General features: G+C 30.5%; 1 protein-coding gene across 1 annotated transcript in view; it reads left to right on the forward strand.

The window, feature by feature from the left end:
- The window catches only part of LOC106681839 (lachesin), a gene marked incomplete at its 5' end in the record, with an annotated part of 271,331 nt that overhangs the window by 30,236 nt on the left and 220,795 nt on the right, over positions 1-20,300 (forward strand). Inside the window, 1 exon segment of the mRNA XM_067049762.1 lies at positions 19,562-19,769. Coding sequence (XP_066905863.1) covers positions 19,562-19,769 — 208 coding nt within the window.

Raw genomic sequence — 20,300 nt, forward strand, 5'->3', positions numbered from 1 at the left:
AAGGATTGGATGCGGGAGGAATTTGATGGCTTGGTGGAGCCCCAGAGCTCAATTCCATATGTCCAAATCGGTCTGATTATCGTAGTGTATACTAATTTTTTGTAGTGAATGGGAAGTTTAGAGCGTTTTTCAAGTAAGTGTTGTAGCAATCGGAATCTATGAGCAGTTTCTTGTCGTTTCAGTCTTGTGTGTGGATTACAAGTAAGTCTCTTGTCAAGATGGAGTCCTAAGTATCTAATCTGTTCAACAGGGGTTAGTGGAATATTTAGAAAGGATACTGTAGGACAGGATGGTAGAGGTTTACGACGGAGAGTAAAGGTGATCTGATGGGATTTGTCAGGATTTATTTTGATTATCCAGTTTTGACACCATTCTTCAATACATGTGATGTGTGTCTGTAGCGTTTGTGATGCATTAGTTGGGTCGTTGTTTACAGTCAGTATACATGTGTCATCAGCGTATGTTGTTAGGACTGTGTTAGGGTGGGTTGGGTTGTCAGCTGTATAAACCGTATAAAGAATGGGACCTAAGATACTACCTTGAGGAACACCGGCGGACTGAGAAAAGAGATGAGTAGGCTAGGTTATGATTTACTTTAAAGGTTCTATCAGTGAGGTAGGAGCGGATTATAAGGAAATATGTAGAAAAACTAAAAACTAAGTCCTTTCAGACTGAATTGAGGACATGACTTATCTTTTATTAAAGAATTTCGAATGGTACAATGATTTATGGAGTTTAATCAAAAAGCCGTTTTTAGAAATTCATTAAAAACAAAAAATCTATTATATAAATTGGCACTTCCTATTGGTTAATTTTAACTTCATACGATTTTCGTTTTTGAGCTTGGCTTTCCAAATGCACAGACACTGTTATCATCTTGATAGACTTAGGTTATTTAAACGCATGGACCTCAGAACGTGTTCGAAAATTTTTACTTTCAAAAACCTTCCTCTTAATACATATTCCATGTAAGGATAAGTGGAAGTAATAAATGGGACTTGCTGTGGTGAAGTAGAAAAAAGTATTCTTCACAAGAGAGTTAATAGTGGTCTAATGTTTAATAAATAGTAGTGGTATTGTGTATAGATGTTTAGTGTATAGTCTAGATACTATGGATGTATAGTCTAGATGTATCTGAATACATATTACTCCCCTGAGCTGCCGGAGTTAGGTTAGCCACAGCGAGTATATATTGGAATGGCTGGTACCTATTCACTGTACAAATAAAAGTAAAACTTTATAGAGACTCAATGTGTCCCAGGATCGATTCACGACTTATAAAACAGGAGTTGAATTCTGGAAGAGGATTTGGACACACATGTTGGCATCTAGTCAAGGATTCAGTGTTACCACACACCCCGCAGTAAATACTATCATTAATGCATATTGCCTTCCCGTCAAAATCACACTTACTAGAACGTTGTGGAACCGAAAACTGCACTATATGTTCATTGCATATTCTCTTCAATACCTGACTTAAAATTTATTTTGCATTTCTGACTCATAAATTATTTTTTAAATCACATATAAATAACACTCAAAAATAATAATAGTTTTCTTATTACTTTCAAAAACCTGTTTATAAAGTTTTAAATTGTGATTGTATACATTTCTAACAAAATAAGTTTTGAGGCCTCGTGAGTCGAAATAATAATGTCTACGGACTCTATTTTATTAATGCAACTAATAGCGGATAAAAGTTAATGAATCGAAATGCACCCAAGTGACTTTTACTACCTGACATTGTTGGGCTAGATCGCCTATATATGGAATATTTAAGGTCTTTGTCTGTGATTTTATTTTTTACAAGATAACGAGCATTGAAGATTTTACAAAGGATTTTGCATTGTAACTGAATATTTCCAGATAGGTCTTATTATATTTAACTTACACAAGGTTAGCAAGTGACCTACAACCTGGGAAACCCAACCTCAGCCCGAAGACTGAATCCCAGATTACTGCAGGACATTCTGTTATAAATTTTAATAAATATAAAATTAATTCATAGTCACACTGCCTCTATTTTACTTTGACCATTGACCTATCAGAGTGGAGCAGCTTGCGTCGACTAGTATTTGTTTTATATATATTTATTTCTTTATTTGTAAATTAGTTTATTGTCATCTTCATAATTTATATAACTATTTTATTTTCATCCGAGAGGCCTTTTTATTTTTACTTGTATTCATCATTAGTCATCTTTTGTTTATTTTAGTTTTAGTTTTTAAAATGTTTAAATTGACCACAAATCTTTTAATTCCCACCAGTTTTTCGTTTGTTCATTTTAAAACTTTTCAGCAAAAAGACATATTCGATTTGAGGTGGCTTTAACAACATTTAAAAAATACATATTAATTTTAAAATTATTTAAACTTATAATATTTTTGTCTTCTACCTTACGAATTTTAAAACTTCGTGAATATCAACATACTGTATTTAATATCTAAAACCCTAAACAATAGTTAGTTGTTTATAATTATTAATTAATATTATTTAACAAAATTAAAACTGATACGGAAAAATTATAATGTATTTGCTGTTAAAAGGGCGGAATTATTGATTGCTCTCAGAGCACAATGCGGTGTGCGTGGCGTTGCACAAAAAAAGTCCGGTAGCTATCGAAGTTTTAAGCAGTTTGGCTTTGCTTCTAATCTCTGAGCTACTGTTGCAAGGATTACCTCGAATGATAATGGCGAGCCCTGTTTTATATGTAAACTACATCTTAGCTTTCAAACTTTTTAAGCTCACTCGCTAAATTCCAAGCCAACTCTATCACTCCTGGCTTATAGCATGTGGTCCTGCCTGTTGATAATTAAATTCAGGACATAAATTCGAAAACTTTCTGAAATATAGTACGATGATCCGTAATTCAATTCTAGAAGCTAGGAACCAGATGATTCGCCAGTAATACTTATCCGAAGTTATGTTTGGAGTTGTTCAATAGTTGGATCTGTGACCTCCAGTACATAGTCTAGTTGTTGTTGTTCGAATATTTTTTTTGATAGATTTATTTATTGATAGATATTGCAATCTGCCACACAGTTGTGGGCAATAGGTAATAGTGATGAATGATCTCATACATACTAAAATAAAAAAATAAATAAAGTAAAAAAAAAAACTCTTAAAATATATACAAACAAAAGAATAAACAATATGAATATAATCAAACTATCTGTATGAAAAATAAATTAATAAAATAACATAATGATAAAATAATGTATACAATATTTACACAATCGACCAGAGCCCACTCTATCCCCCACGTGTGAGGGGTAGAGCAGAGCTCAAGAGATCCCAGCGCATCCCTCTCGCCGCATCACTGGTAATGAGCCAGTGGAGGCTGAGTTGTTCGAATTTAAGGGGAAAAAACTACGGATGTTTAGCATTTCTATTGTAACTAAATATTAAATAAAACATATCAGTTATTTACTTATTATATTGAATATGGAAGATGATAATTAATGTTTCTCATGATTTTTTGAGATAATTCTGGATGATCATTCGGATAATTTATGATTGAATAGTTATGATGATTTAAATATATTGTTACTATCTTGTTCGAGACTGGTAGTTTTATTAATAATAACAAAATTATCCACATGTCCAACGTTTCGGCCTATTCGGCCATCATCAAGGACAATCTTAATTTTAACATCAAAGCCTCACATTCATTTATTTACTTACAGGCAATTATGCCCAAGTCAATGTAACACAGCTGAACGACATGTCACAATCTCACAAGAGAAGATTATAACACAAAAAAGGCCAATCCTTCCCCGCCGGATCCCCCTCGCTAAGACCCCCGAAGAGTGACGGGCCTATATTACTTTTGAAATATTAACTTAAAAAAGAAAGAGGAAACGTTTAGATAATTAAATCGAGCAATATTTAAAAAGTGCCTGAAATTGAAAAACTACTTTAAACCCGCCCTCCATTATAGCCTTACTTGTATGACTTTCCAAACAGAGAATTATAGCGAGTAGGTTGGTCCATGTACGACATGTCACAATCTCACAAGAGGAGATCATAACAAAAAGGAAAGTAATCCTTAATTGACTAGAGCATAATAACTTACAAATTTTAATAAATTAATGTAAAGCTAAAAAAAACACTGTAATTGTTCTAACTGTCTAGCATGCAAGCAAAAACCAGCTTAAATTCGATTTTAAAAATACTATGATTTTACATTAAGAAAATAATACATTCAATAGGAAAATACTTGAGTCCATTTACATATCAGAAAACATTAATTATACAGTGAATTTTTAAAACAGATACAAGAAATCTGAACCAACACTATGCACAGATTTTAAGTAAAATTAGTTTATGAAATATAAGTAATAAAATTAATGATGATAGTTATAATTAACCTTGATATTATTTGGGATAATAAAAGAAATAGGAACTTTAACCAAAATATAGTTAAGATAAATAAATTAAATGCCTGACCAGAGTGTGGGGAGGGTTATAAATAGGTTGTAAATTATAATAGTGAAATATAACTGTGTTATTATTAAGTAAAATTATGTTTTAATTTTTAATGTAATATGAAAAATAGGTAATTATATATAAGCTAAGCATTGCCTATTAATAACATTAAATGATTTCCTAATGTTTTAATGTACCATAGGATAATTTAATGAATTGGACAGAATAGCCTGCATGAAGTTTGTTTTTTTTAAATTGATGTGGTTCTAAAATTATATTAAGGTATGATCATTTATTATAATATTATTAATTGTTTAAAATTGTTAAAAATTATATGTATAATAAAAGCTGTGATAGAATGTCCTTGAGGATGGTTGACTTGGCCGAAACGTGGGACTTACAAAGAAACATAAATTGTTTTGAGGGTAAAATGATTAAATTCATTTATTTAAAAAGTGAAACATTAAAATGTTAAACCTTTAATTTTATATAAAGTTTATTGATAATAAACGATATTTTGTATTTATGAAAGAAATTAGAGTCTCTTACCATCGTATAATTTGTATAAAAATTATATTGAATACAGCAATTTCTATTTTTGCAATAACCTGAATATACTCATGTAATATCCAGTCTCATTGATGTATACAATGTATATACAATGAATTTGTAAAGGGAAGACTTAGTTGTAGCGTAGCCAAACTACTGGTTGGCGCCCTCACTAAAACAAACTTGATACACGGGCAAGGTTTCCCTGGTTCCTGTTATACACGCTTAGTCACCCCGAAAGCCTCAACTTGGACTTCAACTTGCAAGCTTTACTCCACAGCACAAGTTTTAATCGTGCTACAAGTGTTAATCGGTGTAAATTTCGCTGGTAACTTACGTTAATTTGTCAGGGGAAATTAACGTTTATAATTACGTGTAAATCAATAAAAAAAAAACATGAACTTGCACATTTATTTGTTATTAAATTGCTATAAACAATTTTACATTAAATATCCTTCTCTTTTAAATCAGACCAAAAAAATAAAAATGTTTATTTCTTGTCAAATCATTGAAGTTCAGAATTACTTTCAGAACATTAAGCTCGTTGAGGTCCAACACCTCCATCTAACTCACCAATGGATTTTTAAGTATTAAATTTGTATAAGTGTTTATTAAAAGACTTACTTAGAAAAAAAGCAATGAAAATATTTTTTCAACTCAATCAGATTTATATCTTCTTAGATTGTTAAAGAGATAAAACATCAATTTGGTAGATATTTTCCCCCTTAATTAAAACAAAAATCATTTCAACGATTTATAGGATTTTTTTTGTGATACGCATGACATTTGAAAATTTACAAATTCAGATATAAGTTCTTTTTTTTTTTTTGTGAGGTAAGATTATGCCACATAAGGCGAGAATAGGCCAACTCGAAACCACAACTGTCTGGTGGAATGTTAAAGCTATTAGTGTGATGTTCATAAAAATAATCTCTTTCACACTCCTTTAATAAAATCTTTTACGAGTATGCGTAAATATGAGAGTCCTAACAGATGGTATTATTACTATCTGTTACAACTCTCATGTTTATTTAATAATTCTTTCTTGCGCTAACTTTGTTAAAATTTGTGCAAAATATTGATTAAACTGAGAGATACAATATTTCTATATAATAATTTCCAGAAAATTTATCACTAGAATTTCATTCCTGTTCCTCATTTGACTTTCTGGTCATCATAAAAATAGTTTCACTTCATGGGACGAGATACTGCTTTTTTATTTTTTTTTATTTTTTAGTGTGTTTTATACTCAACGCGGTAGTGCATAACCAACCGAACATTTGAAGAGATCGTATTTTTTAAGCCGTTGTATTTTATAAGCCCCCTATTGAAACAAAACAAAATAATACATAATAAAAATGAAACTGGCAGCTTAAAAACAATAACAATTTCGTCCGAGGAAAACATTTATATATTTTTTTGGCAAAAGAGCTATCATTGAATTTAATAAAAAGAATTTTTGTTTTTAATATTGCTAATTTTTTAAAAATAACTTTTTATTAAAAAATAACATAGTTGTAAACCAATTGAGAGCGTTCTTGGTTTTTTTTAAAAAGGTATCTTTATATTTTATTTTATTAAATTTTAATTAAAATTTTTATTATTTCCAAAAAAAAATACTCGTGCACTATAATTATCATTAAGAATACATACAAACATGACCGGTCTTAATAATTATGAATTTTACGGTTCTATGGGAGGAAAGATACTTAATAAATAATTTTATTTCAAACGGGAAACTCATAATTGACTGATATCATGACTATTGTAAGTTTTAAATTTTATTTAGTGTTAAATACAAACCACGATAGATGTAGTTAAAGTTACCCCCCAAAAGATAAATGTTTGGAGACTTACTCAAATGTATTCTCTCACATAGTAGTCCTATCACCAAGGTTTCATAACTCAGAAGTTCTAATGTTCCCATAACAATTTCAACATCACAACATTTCCTTGAACAAAGGATAGTTGAAAAATTCAATAGTACTATATGTAACTTGTGTTTCCCATGTATTTAAATAACGTAAATGCAGAGTTAGGCGAAAATTATTCAATGAATGAGAGACAAATACATTTTTATTCGGTGCTTGTGTTCATGAATACAATTATATTCGAATAAAAATATTTTTGTATTCGTAGGTTTGAAAATAAAGTTTCAATCGAATAAAGAATTGGTCGATTATAAAATTATTCCAATAAAAATTAAACGGAGTAACAAATATTTTTTTTTTGTTTTTTTAAATCGTTTATTTTTTGCTTTTTCGGATTTCTAATGTATGAGGGACCCTCTATATGTTTCTTCAGACGTAGAAAATGAAAATGCTATAAAATATAATCCCATATCGATTAATTAAACTTTTATGATTTCTAAAACATCAGGGTATTTTTATGTTTTCTAAGATGCTGAAAATGTAAAGGTTATCGATTTTAAGATTGTGTATCGATTTATTTTCTATAATAATAAATATCTGACATATTAGGGTCTCTTTTGTATGTTTTCTTAGCTACAGAAAATAACAATAATATCGATTTAATGATCGCACGCTCGCTTATTGATTTATTTTGCCTTTTTAAATTTCTAAAATGACTCTCGTATTTTAGAAATTTATATGTTTTTGAGACTCAGAAAATGATAATGCCATTAATTTTAAGCTCATGTATCGATTTATTTGAACTTCTCCGATTTATAAAATTTTAGGGTCCCTTAATATGTCTTAGGCGATGCAGAAAATGAAAATGCTATCGGTTTTAAGATTTATAAATACGAAAATGTATTCGTCTCTTGTCAATGGAATAATTTTCCGTCAACTCTGGATAAATTCAAGTATACTACTTATACTAAGTAGTTACAACGTGATTTCCATAAAATTTACTTTCTTTGCTATTGTAAAATTTACTTTAACTTATATATATATATATATATATTGGTATAGAAATTAATTGGCCTGATTTTTTATTCTAAGAAGGTCAAAATACCAAGAAGGTAGAGGAGAATAAAGAGTGAGACACGTGCCAATAGACTGAACTAACGAACCGTGATAATTTATTCCAGTAAAATCATGTTCCAAGAATTTTTTATTTAAAAGAGCTATTCACCATTAATTTTTTTATTGTCTTTTAATTTTTATTAGAACACGAATCTATATATTGTAATGCTAAGTTGATAGTTGAATAGGAATTATATATATGATAACGTAATTGCGGTGTGATCCGTGAAGAATATAAAATAATTAAAAGAATATATATCAGTTCCAACGTATCGGCCAGTATTTCAGGCCTTCATATAGGCTAAGAACAAAAACAGAATAATAACCATAATAATTAAATAAAATTACAGAATAACAAGAAACATTAAAAGATAATATAGGCATTTAAGTAGTAATGAAGAAGTTACATAGTGTAATATTATGAGAATAGTGAAACGTTATATAATAATATACTTGGAAAATAGTAGTATTAAAATTAAGAATGATAAAAGAATAATTTAGTTATGAAAATCAACTATATAAATACATGTACGAAATTGGAAGTTATTTAAAATTTATGTAATATAAAAAATAAAGAAAAACGTATATGTGATTAATTAAATATGTAAGTAGTAATGGGGGTAACGGTAGCAGCGCCAGTCTGCCTACCCAAAGGTTACGAGATCGAGTCCCCGGTCCTATTATAATTATATAATACTCACTCAAAACCTCCCCCCAGGCATTTGTGAGGCCCTTTAGCCAATGGGTAGCACTCACAAAAATAAGGGTGGGAGTGACGAATCCACCCTATGAAAACAAAAATGAGACGCGCAATGTATTTCCTACGTACATCGCGCTAAGCCTTGGGCCTCTATGGTCTGTCGAGCCAATAATAACAATCAGTAGTTTAACAAAATTAAAAAAGTAGATATATATAAACTTTTCTTCTTCTTACTACTAAAGGAGTATATCCTTTAGTTGTTATTTATCTTATATATTTAATTAATGGCATATACGTTTTTATTTATTTTTAAAAATAAAATATAAAATATTATTCCAACTTTAAATAATTTTTAATTGCGTTCGTGTATTTATATAGTTGATTCTCAATACTATATTATTTTCTTAATTTTAATATTACTATTTTCCCTTTGTATTATTGGATACAGTTTCTATGTTTTTATAATATTACACTACGCACCCTATTCAATACTTCTTATGTACCTATATTATCTGTTATCTTATGTTTCTTGTTTTCTGTAATTCCACTTAATCATTATGTTTGCTATTAGCTTTTTGTTCTTAGCTCTTATGAAGGTCTGAAATCGTGATTCAGGGGCCTTCGAGATGCTCCTTATCATGGCACTTTAATTTATTTTTGAACGACTTTAGGTTAGCTAACGACTAGATAAAATTATTAGTTTATATAATATTTGAAAAGTAACTAGTAATACAAAAAAAAAATTAAATATACATGAGAAACACTTTTTTTTTATTTTTGATTAGCAAAATTAGGAAGTACTTTTTGAGTGTCTATTAAAATATATCAGTGATGAACTTATATAATAAATATATCAGTCATTCTTCAAGCAATAATACTTGTATTATTTTCTTCTTACCTTCAATTTTATATTAACAAATAATATTGACATACAATAAATTGTTCTTTGATTGCCATTAGGGCATTTTAAGTTTGGTACTTGGGTTTTCCTAATCCACCAAAAAAGAAACTATACAGTTCTTGATTCATTTTAGTTCTTATAGAGAGAAATGCTTTATTCATCCATGCTGCCCAAATACATCGAGTTACTAAATTACACATCATACTAATCAATCCGTGATCGGACATATATAAATTACATATATTTATGATATAATAAAAAAGAAAGAAAACAGTTTTTTTTTTTTCAGTTTTCTTTTACAATCAATTCGAGTCTCTTTCTTTTTTTCTTTCCCTTTCCTGTCCCTTCCATTTCACCTTTTCATAATTTTTATTTCATTTGATTGACAAATTCATTCTCCCGAATTCCCCCTCTCAGATCCTCTCCAGTGACCCGTTAAAAAATTCACTATTACACAGCAATGTGAGATCAAACCCGATAAATAATAGTCACAGTAGTAGATCAGTTCACAGTAAAACAAGAAAATAAATACATTTTACCAAAACAAAACTAATACATAAATTTAAAGGAAAATATAAAAAAATGTTGATTAAAAGAAATACTGGACTGGATAAATAAGTTAAAAAATAATTTAATGAATAAATAATTTAAATAAGTTAAAACACACAAATCGACAGGTCCACATACTAAAATAAATAAATAAAACAATGGATAATCTACGAGCTAATTTCCATGCAGGTGATGTATGATCCCCAGGAAGTCCAAAATAATATTTTCCCCCAAGATTGGAATATCCCCGATGCTAACACCTAGGCTTTCTAAGAATAATAGTACTTTATCAACAATTTTTTTGTATTATATTTCATTTGTGTGTGTTTCCCATTCCAACGAAATTAATTGTGGAAGTCTTAGGGCTGGCCGAAAGAAGTGATCATACACCCCCTCTTATAGATTAAGGCAGAAAATATTCGTTCCATAATAATAATTAATTATAAATAGTTCTACCAGAGACTTTTTTAATATTGTAATAGGAGCTCATACTCTCCTATTAGGAGATTGGAGCTCACTCAGCACTGCCTGGATTGTAAAGCTCTAATCTCCTATTCTCCTAATAATAATAATAATAACAGATTTATTTAAATTCCTCACGGAACTAAAAGTATCTTCTTTGGGAGGGATGAATTTCGTTTATGAATAATTTATAAAATTTCCAATTTCATTAATTGAAATTTATTTACATTAATTTAAAATAAAGTAGTAAATTGCTTATAATTAGATAAAATATTTTCTGTGTTGTAATTGATACTTTTCTGTAAATTATAATTTAGTCCTATTCCTAGCAACAGTAGCTAAACAGTCTTCTACTCTTTGAACTATCTTATCTCGCCATCTTGTCGTTTGTCTTCTTTTGTGTTTACTTGGTATCCACTCGGTTGCAATTTCATGACCTCAATTTTAGTTTTTTGGCTTCTTTTGTTAGCATTATCTTCAATCCTAGATCGTACTTTTCTTTCTGAGATCCATCCTTCTTATTCAATATAAAAATTTTTCTACTAGAATTGACCAGCGTTGCTCACCAAGTACTCCCGTTTCATTCGCGTGCCACAAAATCAATTCGCTCACGTATGTCCTTTTTTCTTTTGTTTTAGATCGTCGGTTAACAGGTTTTACTTTTAAAAAAATGTGCGCATTAGAAGATATTATATCAAATTCTGCTTACTATGGAAGATAATTTAATACGGCTAAGTGGTTGGTCATTCTTTAAGGTCATTCAGGAATAAATTCACACTGAAATTAACAAACTAAATGGAGTTTCCTCCAAGCGACACGGTCTGAATTCAAAAGAGGAAAGTTCTGCTGTAGAGATTTTAGCTGATATATTTTAATATAATGGGTCAGACCTATTTGAATATATCATACCAAGAAACAGTACGTATTTTCTCTACTAAGATTTTCTTATTTTCAGAATTGCTTTTAATACGCTTTCATCATTCGTGTACTTATGTATATTATGTATTTATTTCATAATACATATACAACTAGTTTATAATCACATAACATAAAAAGAAGGGAACGAAAGAATGTTTTTTTAATCGTCACTTCTAGGTATTATTTTTATTTTATATTTTTTAGAACCACTATTGAGAGAAATATAACATGACAAATAACAAAAATATAAGTATATAACTGTTTGGTGTAACTTCTTTTCCTGTCAATATATGTACTCCTTGAGTTGAAGTATTCTAAGTTTGTTCTTTAACCTAATAACTAACACTAAAAAACTTAACTTATGTCTGCGTAGCGCAGTGATAGCAGTATATCGCAGTGATGGAACCTGTCTGTTTTGTTGGATTTGCCTCTCTTTGATTTATATATGTATATCAGATGACAGTGTAGTTTAATCCCAAGGTAATTAAATTTAGGTGTTATTTGTAAACCTTAATAAAATAATTATAACCACTGAAAATTAATAAAATAAATGGAAATAAAAGTTAATACCATACTAGAGTTTAAATTGTGGGAAGGGAGAGGGCATAAACTACTCTCCCTCAAAGTAAAAGTGAAGCCATTAGAGTGTTGTTTTGTATTGAGATTAATAGGAATTTCTCATGGTAATCTAAACATAAAGGAGCTTCCTGTGATTAGCTTCTACTCCTCTGTCACACCCTTGGAGTTCAACATGAGAGGACCCTTTTTGGCTTCGCTTTCTTTGGCTGTTTACTTCTTCAAAGGTTTAAATTCTAAAGTGAATGCCTTTTTAGTGTTTGATTCCACTTCATTTTCTAAATACCGTTTCGTGATAACAAACGACAACATTTACAAAGAAGAAATAATAAAAAAAAAATTAATAAAATTAAAAGTTTCGGAACTATAAAAAACATTCTTTTGCAGTTATAACTCATTTTGGGAAAAAAAAAAACTTAAAGAAAAAACCTTAGAACGAGATAACAAAACTAAAATTCTACTCGTCTAACGAAAATATTTTTGAGGTAATCAGCATTTCTTATTTCCTGTTTTTTAATTTGCATTATCATCATTCCTGCACTTTTATATATGCAAAAAATTTAATACTTACAAAATATAATTTAACCACTAAGAATAAATAAAATAAATGGTAATACGAGTTAACCCTATTACCCTCTTAAGTTTAGATAGCGGGAAAGGCATACCCTACTCTCCTTCCAAATAAAATTGAAGTCATTGAAATGTTTGTCTATGTTAAGTTTAATTGAAATGACTGTCATGTTATTTTTTATTTTGTTATAGACTCTCCTTCCTTGTTATTTCTGACATACGGAGTGGGGGAGTTTATCTACAGTCAAGTCTTTATTTAGTGGGACTGATACAGAAATAAAAGTCGACCCTCCTGGTCGGATTCGAACCGGTTCCGCTGTAGTCACAAGGCAGTTAAAGTTTACCAAGGTAATCTAAACTTGGAGAAAGCAGCCGAAGTTAGGCTGCAGGCTTGGACAAAACAGGACTCGTAGATAGATAACGTTTTTTTAACTCCTAAACTCAGCATCTCTTCGACATTTGGCTCTCCAGTATTATATTGGACTTGAGTATGAAATAAAATAATCTTCAAATATTGTAGAAAGCATCGTGATGCTGTGAAATTCAAAATTAAGGTTTGCTAACTTACTATTAATAATGATTATATAAAGGTTGATAATAATATTTAATCGTTTGAGGTATAAAATAAATCGATAAAGAGTTTTAAGCTTTTTTTTCTATTTATTTATTGATATTTAAAACTGTATAAAAAATACAACAAGTAAATTTGATCATAATTACATAACGATATGATACACCATGTAGAGAAACTCTAAAGTAAAAGTAAAAGTAGTAGAACTCTAAAAACAGTTTACAATATAAGGTCACGAGGCCATCTTCTTTAGTTCTAAGCTTAAATTAATATAATTGATAAGTATAACCAGTCTAAAACTAGACATCAAGTATATGTTTTATATAATTCTCTACCATATATAACATGATTCAAGTTACTTAGAGGCTAGCGAAGAGAGGCGTTAAGAAAGTGGGCTTGAGGAGAAACCATAGTTGTCTGTTCTAACCAACTCACTATTTGGCGTAGTTTTCAAGACAAACCTACCTTGGGAAATCGGAAAGTTTTCCTTGTTGGTTATATTGTGGATTCAAATAGAGCGGGGGGCGTAAATCAAGAGACACCTTGGGAGAGAATACGACCTTGCCCTATTAGAGCTAGCTACAAGAGGCGCCCTAGGGACGACAGCTGGACTGTCCCCCGAAGACCCCGGGCCTAACAAGCCCCCCTAACCCCCGCCCCTCAGGCGATTGCCTAGTTAATATTCCTTCCTGGCACAATCCTACGCTCCGTTTAACCAGTATTTGCATTATTTAACTACCTGCCCTCTCAGATCGGCTCCGGATCTATTTGCTGCCTCCATTTCCTCCCTCTCGCCCTTTCCCGATTATTTATTCATAACTCGTCTTGGAAGAGATATGGTGCCCTTAACTCTTTTCAACGTATTGCCTTTCCTTAAAAATGGATAGATATTGAAATAGCGTTCGTATTGGCCTGGTGTATATTAATGTTCCTACTGAACACCAAAATCAATACCCAAGCACAAAAGATTTTCTGTAAAACATTTCTCATCTTTATTTAATAAAAATTTCCTAATGTTTCTTACATTGGCTCAATTCTTCAGTATCAAATAAAAATATATAACGAATATTAACTCAATTTAGTATATATAAATTATATATTATTAGCAAATCCGTAAATGTTTTCTATTATAACCAGCTGGCGTATAAAAATTTAAAGAAACAAGGATAATTTCTGCAATAAATAATAACAAGACTGATTAGAAGATAGAAACTTAAAACATAATTAAAACTGAAGAGTTATATAAATCAAAATGAAGATTGTAATAATAAGAACGAATAAATGACACGAATAATATTACCAATAAATAAAGATACAGATTATTTAATTTAATAACTTATTGTCTTTCCTTAAAAATAAATATATATTGGAAAAGCGTTTGTATTAGTTTGATGTCCCTTCTGAACACCAAATCCTATTTCCAGATACAAAAGATTCTCTCTATTTTTTTTTTTTATTTACTTAATGTAATTTACAACTGTACAAAATAATACAATCAGTAAATATGTTTTATGTTTCATATACACTTGAAAATCTTGGGAAGGAACCACCCATTGGTGGCTTTTCAGATGCCTCGGAGGATTATCAGGGATCGTTAAGGATGAAAGATTAAGAATTAATGGGTTAGGATGGTTAAGGAGTTTGGAATGAAAAGACACCAAATCCTATTTCCAGATACAAAAGATTCTCTCTATTTTTTTTTTTTATTTACTTAATGTAATTTACAACAGTTAATCTAGACAGAGTTAAGCTTTGGGGCTCCACTAAACCTTCGAATTCATCTCGTATCAAATCATTGCAATCCAAAATCCTTCGTAAAATCCTTAATATTCCACATGTAACCGATCTAGTCCGAACCAGATATCACTCCTATTATAAACTCCCTAGCCACCCAACCCCACTAGTTTCTAACCTTGCTTCCTCTTCCATTCCTGACAATCCTCAAAGGTACCTGAAAAGAAAATGGCCGCGAGACCTGCTAATGTAAAAGGTCATTAAAATGCTACCAATAGGTAGTTTCTCTACATGCCTGTAACACTCCAGTTTAACTGAGATCAGATTTACTAAATCTATTATAATGTACAGTTGTAAATAGCAATAAATAAATATTTAAAAAAAAATTATCCTACCTACTTTCGGTTCTTTACGGATGCGAAACTTGGTCTCCTATATTAAAGAACAGCGCCTCCTCGGTTTAGAACATAGAGAATTGTGTATTCTATTCAGAAAGAAAAAGGCTGAGTTGACCAGAGAAATTAGAAGGCTCCACAATGGCGTATTGAGAGAAAGAAATTATTATAAAGTTAATTAACACTGAAGCAACGAGTAAACGTCAGTGGCGTAGGTGGGAGGATTGTTCCAAGACTGATACAAACCCACTGAAGACTGATCCAACTATCATAAATGACTGAGAAGAAGGTTTAGAGCTTTTCATCTAAAAGAAACCTACAAATAAGTATAGTTTATTGATATATAACTCTACAGGTTAACTCCTTACATTCAAAACCTTCGATCGAGAAGTAGCTGTTCTCTTCAAGTACATGACCAAAGTTTTGTCCTCTTTAAAGAAGTTACCACCAGTTCCTTGATGAAAATAGGATTGATGATGTAAAATCTCTTATTAAGGATGTCAAAAAAAAAAAAAATTGGAAGACCTGTTTCATTAATCTGAATGTGAATCACACTTGGCAAAACTATTTTTAAAAGTGAGGATTCTGAAAACTGTGTTAATATTAGAAAAAAATTCGTATACATCAGGAAATTTTAATTTAAAAAGATTCCTTTAAGTTAGTTTACGATATTTGTTGAGAGTTTTTGTTTTTATAAATCAAATTTATTCACTTACAACTGATACCTAAACATACATGATGAATATTCTAGAAGGAATATATACCAAGAAATAGCTTATTTCAATTCCTTATTAACTGGAATGCAAAACAAAGTTCCCCGAAATAAGGAAATATCCTTGGGAAATCCCTGTTGGCTGAACTATTGAGTTTATTGACATAAAACCCATTTTATCTTCATTGTGGATGAATTTAAAAATTTTATATTTAAATAAAGTGGACTTTTAAGTTTACAAAATCTATTGAAGAATGGTGTAAAAACTGAGGAATCAAAATAAATCCTGACAAATCCCACCAGATCACCTTTACTCTCCGTCGTAAATCTCTGCCCTCCTGTCCTACAGCATCCTTTCTAAATACTCCAAAAACGCCTGTTGAACAGATTCGATACTTAGGACTCCATCTTGACAAGAGACTTACTTGGAATCCACACACAAGACTGAAACGATAAGAAACTGCTCGTAGATTCTGATTGCTACAACACTTACTTGACAAACGCTCTAAACTTCCCATTCACTACAAAAAATTAGTATACACTACGATAATCAGACCAATTTGGGTATATGGAATTGAGCTTTGGGGCTCCACCAAACCATCAAATTCCTCCCGCATCCAATCCTTACAATCCAAAATCCTATGTAAAATCCTTAATGCTCCTTATTACGTCACAAATAAACTCATTCACAAAGACCTTAACATCCCAATCGTTGCAGATTTGACCCAAAATACGTCTTTTCATTGCAAACTCTTTAACCATTCTAACCCATTAATTCTTAATCTTTTATCCTTAACAATTCCTGATAATCCTCCGAGGCGTCTGAAAAGATGGCCACGGGACCTTCTAATTTAAATTAATGTTTGAAGTACCACCAATGGGTGGTTCCTTCCCCGAGATTTTCAAGAGTATATGAAACATACAACATATTTACCTATTGTATTATTTTGTACAGTTGTAAATTACATTAAATAAATAATAAATAAAAAAAAAGTTTACAGAAAGGATGTTTATTTAAGTTTTTATAATTGATATATATTTTTATTATTTTAAATCGAATAAATGTGAAGAAATAATGTTAGTTTAACTGATTAACTTAGAACTGATAATACGAAGGTGAATTAATGAGGAAATTTTTAATCAACTTAACAACTAAACAGTACCTAAAGACAACTAACCTAAATCTATTAAAGAAAATAAGCTTTAGATTCCATGTCCTTTAACCTAATAAGGTAACACTATTCTAGAACTCCCTTCATTTAACTCTTAATAAATTAAACTCAATGTTCACTAAATCCTCAAAGTTTCCAGGACTAGGGCTCATTTAATTTATTTCTAGGCAATTACCTTGAAACGAAAGTTTGTCATTAAAGTTTATTTTGGCTATTTATTGAAAGTGAAGAATACTCTTAAGGCCGATCTGTGTAATAAAACATTTTAGTATAAGAGCCCGATTGAATCGGTCGCATTCGTATACTTTCGGAAACATTCGGTAAGACTTTCATTTACACAAATTGTACTGGATGAAGATGCTAGAAATCCATATCATTGAGCATACTTTTGTAAATAATTTTAAAAATCAGTTCCTTCACACTTAACGTGAAAACGCATTTCTGGCTGTTCTGAAGTTCTTACTAATTAGATACTAATTTAATTAAGTACCGAATTAGGTAATTTTAATATTTTGCGGCTACAACTACTGAACAGCGCATCCTACCGAAGCAGTTATTGTATAAGAAATTAAGAAACGTTAAATTTTGCGTCGAATGTAAACCATAGCATATTAATCCAGTTAAGTATTATGGGTTAAACCGTAAGCTTTCTTAAACAAACAAAACAAAATTAATTTTTGAATTTTTCCAACTGGACCTATGGATTTGAACTTTTGTGCTCCACTAAATCTTCGAATTCTTCTCGTATCCCATCCTTACCATCCTTATAGATCTTAATCCTATAAAATCATCCATAAAGACCTTAATTACCGTTCTACCCCGAATAGTACAAGAGCCCAAGAGGAGGAAAAGGCGGTTATTTCACCCCATTTTTTGATTACTTTAATGAAAAGTATGTATAATTACTAGTCGAAATTGATGAGTCTGCCAAGTATAGGCAGGGGAAATAAAAAAATAGTGGTTGTATAAGGTTAAAAAAAATAATTTTTCATTCAGAGCTCTTTAACTTTGAAATTACCAACACCTAAGATGACATAATTTGAAGTAAAGTAAATTGGATAAAATATTAGCCCTAATAGAGCTATTTACGTTCAATAGTTCTCGAGATATAGCTTTTTAAGCAACATTTTATGAAAAATGTACTGAGAAATCAGAAGTTAAGGGATTTATTTTGAGAAATCTATATCTCAAAAACCATTCGACATGCAGATGTCTATTAGTACTCAAATTAAGCTATCTTAATGTACTATAAAGTTGTTTATTACGTTTGTGAAACATAGAAAGAAGATATCATCGAGACCTTATTTTTATGTAAATATCATTATATAAATGCAGAATTGCCAAAACCGAGGTTTAGCACTACACATAAAACGGAAACGCATTTTTGGTAGTCCCAAAAGTAGCTAATAATTTAATTACGTAACAAATTAGAAGTTCCCAGTCGAATAAGTTTTTTTCTGTTTTTCGTCTTTAAGTCCTAAATGGTGGATCTTATTTAAATTAATATCAGTGAAGTAGTATGATCGTAAACCTCTTCTTATTGCGTATTGTCTTAAATAAAACCATCTCTCGAAATTAGGAATAATCTGTGCAGGTTGCTTATGACTACTTAACCGAATTATTATATTTACTCGTCACATAATTTAATTTGTATTATAATAACTTTTTCGATAAGATCGTTTAAAAATTATTGGCGAAAAACAAAGACCTATTAGAAAATTTTGTAATATATTTTTATTAATCATCAATAAATTTCACGTCAAATGAATTCTATAACATATCAATTTGGTCAAGTAATTTGTAATAAACCAAAAAACGAAATTTATTTCAAATTTTGTCTAAAATGAGGTATACTAGTACTAAATATGAATCCAAAAATAATACGAAAAGCATTTCCAGCGGTTGAGATACAGTTACATCTAATTAGTTCGAGAAAGTAAATAGTTACGAAATTTTAAGTCTTATTTCTGGGAAGGAGGGAGGTTAACCATTAATTTTATTCTTGTGATCCTAGCTAAAAAGTATTTCAACAAATTTAAAAACATTAAATCCTGCTTCGAATGAGTACTATTATGTAATTATTGTTTATTTTTTATGCATCTATGCTGTAAGATTAAAAAAAAAATTCATTAGATTCGAATAAGTATGCTATGTAACTATAGAAACCCAATGTTGTTGCACATCTTTGGTGCTTTTCTCTTCTCACTTGTTATATTGCTATTATAAAGAATTTTTAATTTATATTTTAGTGTTATTTTTTGGTAGGATTTATAATCATGTATTAAATGTGGTTTCTTACTGGTATTTCATTCCTTTTTTCTGAATTATTTTCTCCAGGTGGGCTGGTTAAAGGCTGAGGACCAGACAGTTCTGACTCTCCACAATAAAGTCGTGACCCACAATGCAAGAATCTCCGTAAGCCACGACAATGAGCATGTCTGGAGACTCCATATCAGGCAGCTTCGCGAAACTGATCGCGGTTGCTACATGTGCCAGATCAACACCAGTATCATGAAGAAGCAAATCGGGTGCATAGATGTCCACGGTGAGTCCATTTATTCTCATTGTTATTGTGTGTCGTTATGAAATATTATTTCAGGTTGTTCTACATGCATGTTAATAAAATACAGGTTTTATGAGATAATTATTTACGAAATGAGTTATTCAAGTACACTAGGAATAAAGGAAGAATTTTAATCATTATATATCTAACTCTTCATGTCAGCGTGACTATTGCCCTACTGAGTTATCCTTTTCCTCATATCTTACATCCCTCGTCTAATTAGGGATTCACTGTTTCCTCGCATCTATCTCTTCTTCTTAGTCATCCTCTGTACCATTTATTACACTTAGACCAATGGTTCCGAACCTGTATAAGTCTTCAAACCACAATGCCGAAAAATGGCCTATTTTCACTCCCAACGGGGATGGGTTAAAGAAGGAGGAGAGAATTATTTAAAAAAATTATACATAAATAATTGACCAAATTAAATATAGTTTACTATTTATTTACCGACGTTTCGCCCCACTTTGTAGAGCTTCATCAGGTCTAAAAAGATACAAAAACAACTATATA

The sequence above is a fragment of the Halyomorpha halys genome, unplaced genomic scaffold (genome assembly GCF_000696795.3).
Source record: "Halyomorpha halys isolate HHAL.00 unplaced genomic scaffold, Hhal_1.1 Scaffold368.1, whole genome shotgun sequence".
Lineage (NCBI taxonomy): Eukaryota > Metazoa > Arthropoda > Insecta > Hemiptera > Pentatomidae > Halyomorpha > Halyomorpha halys.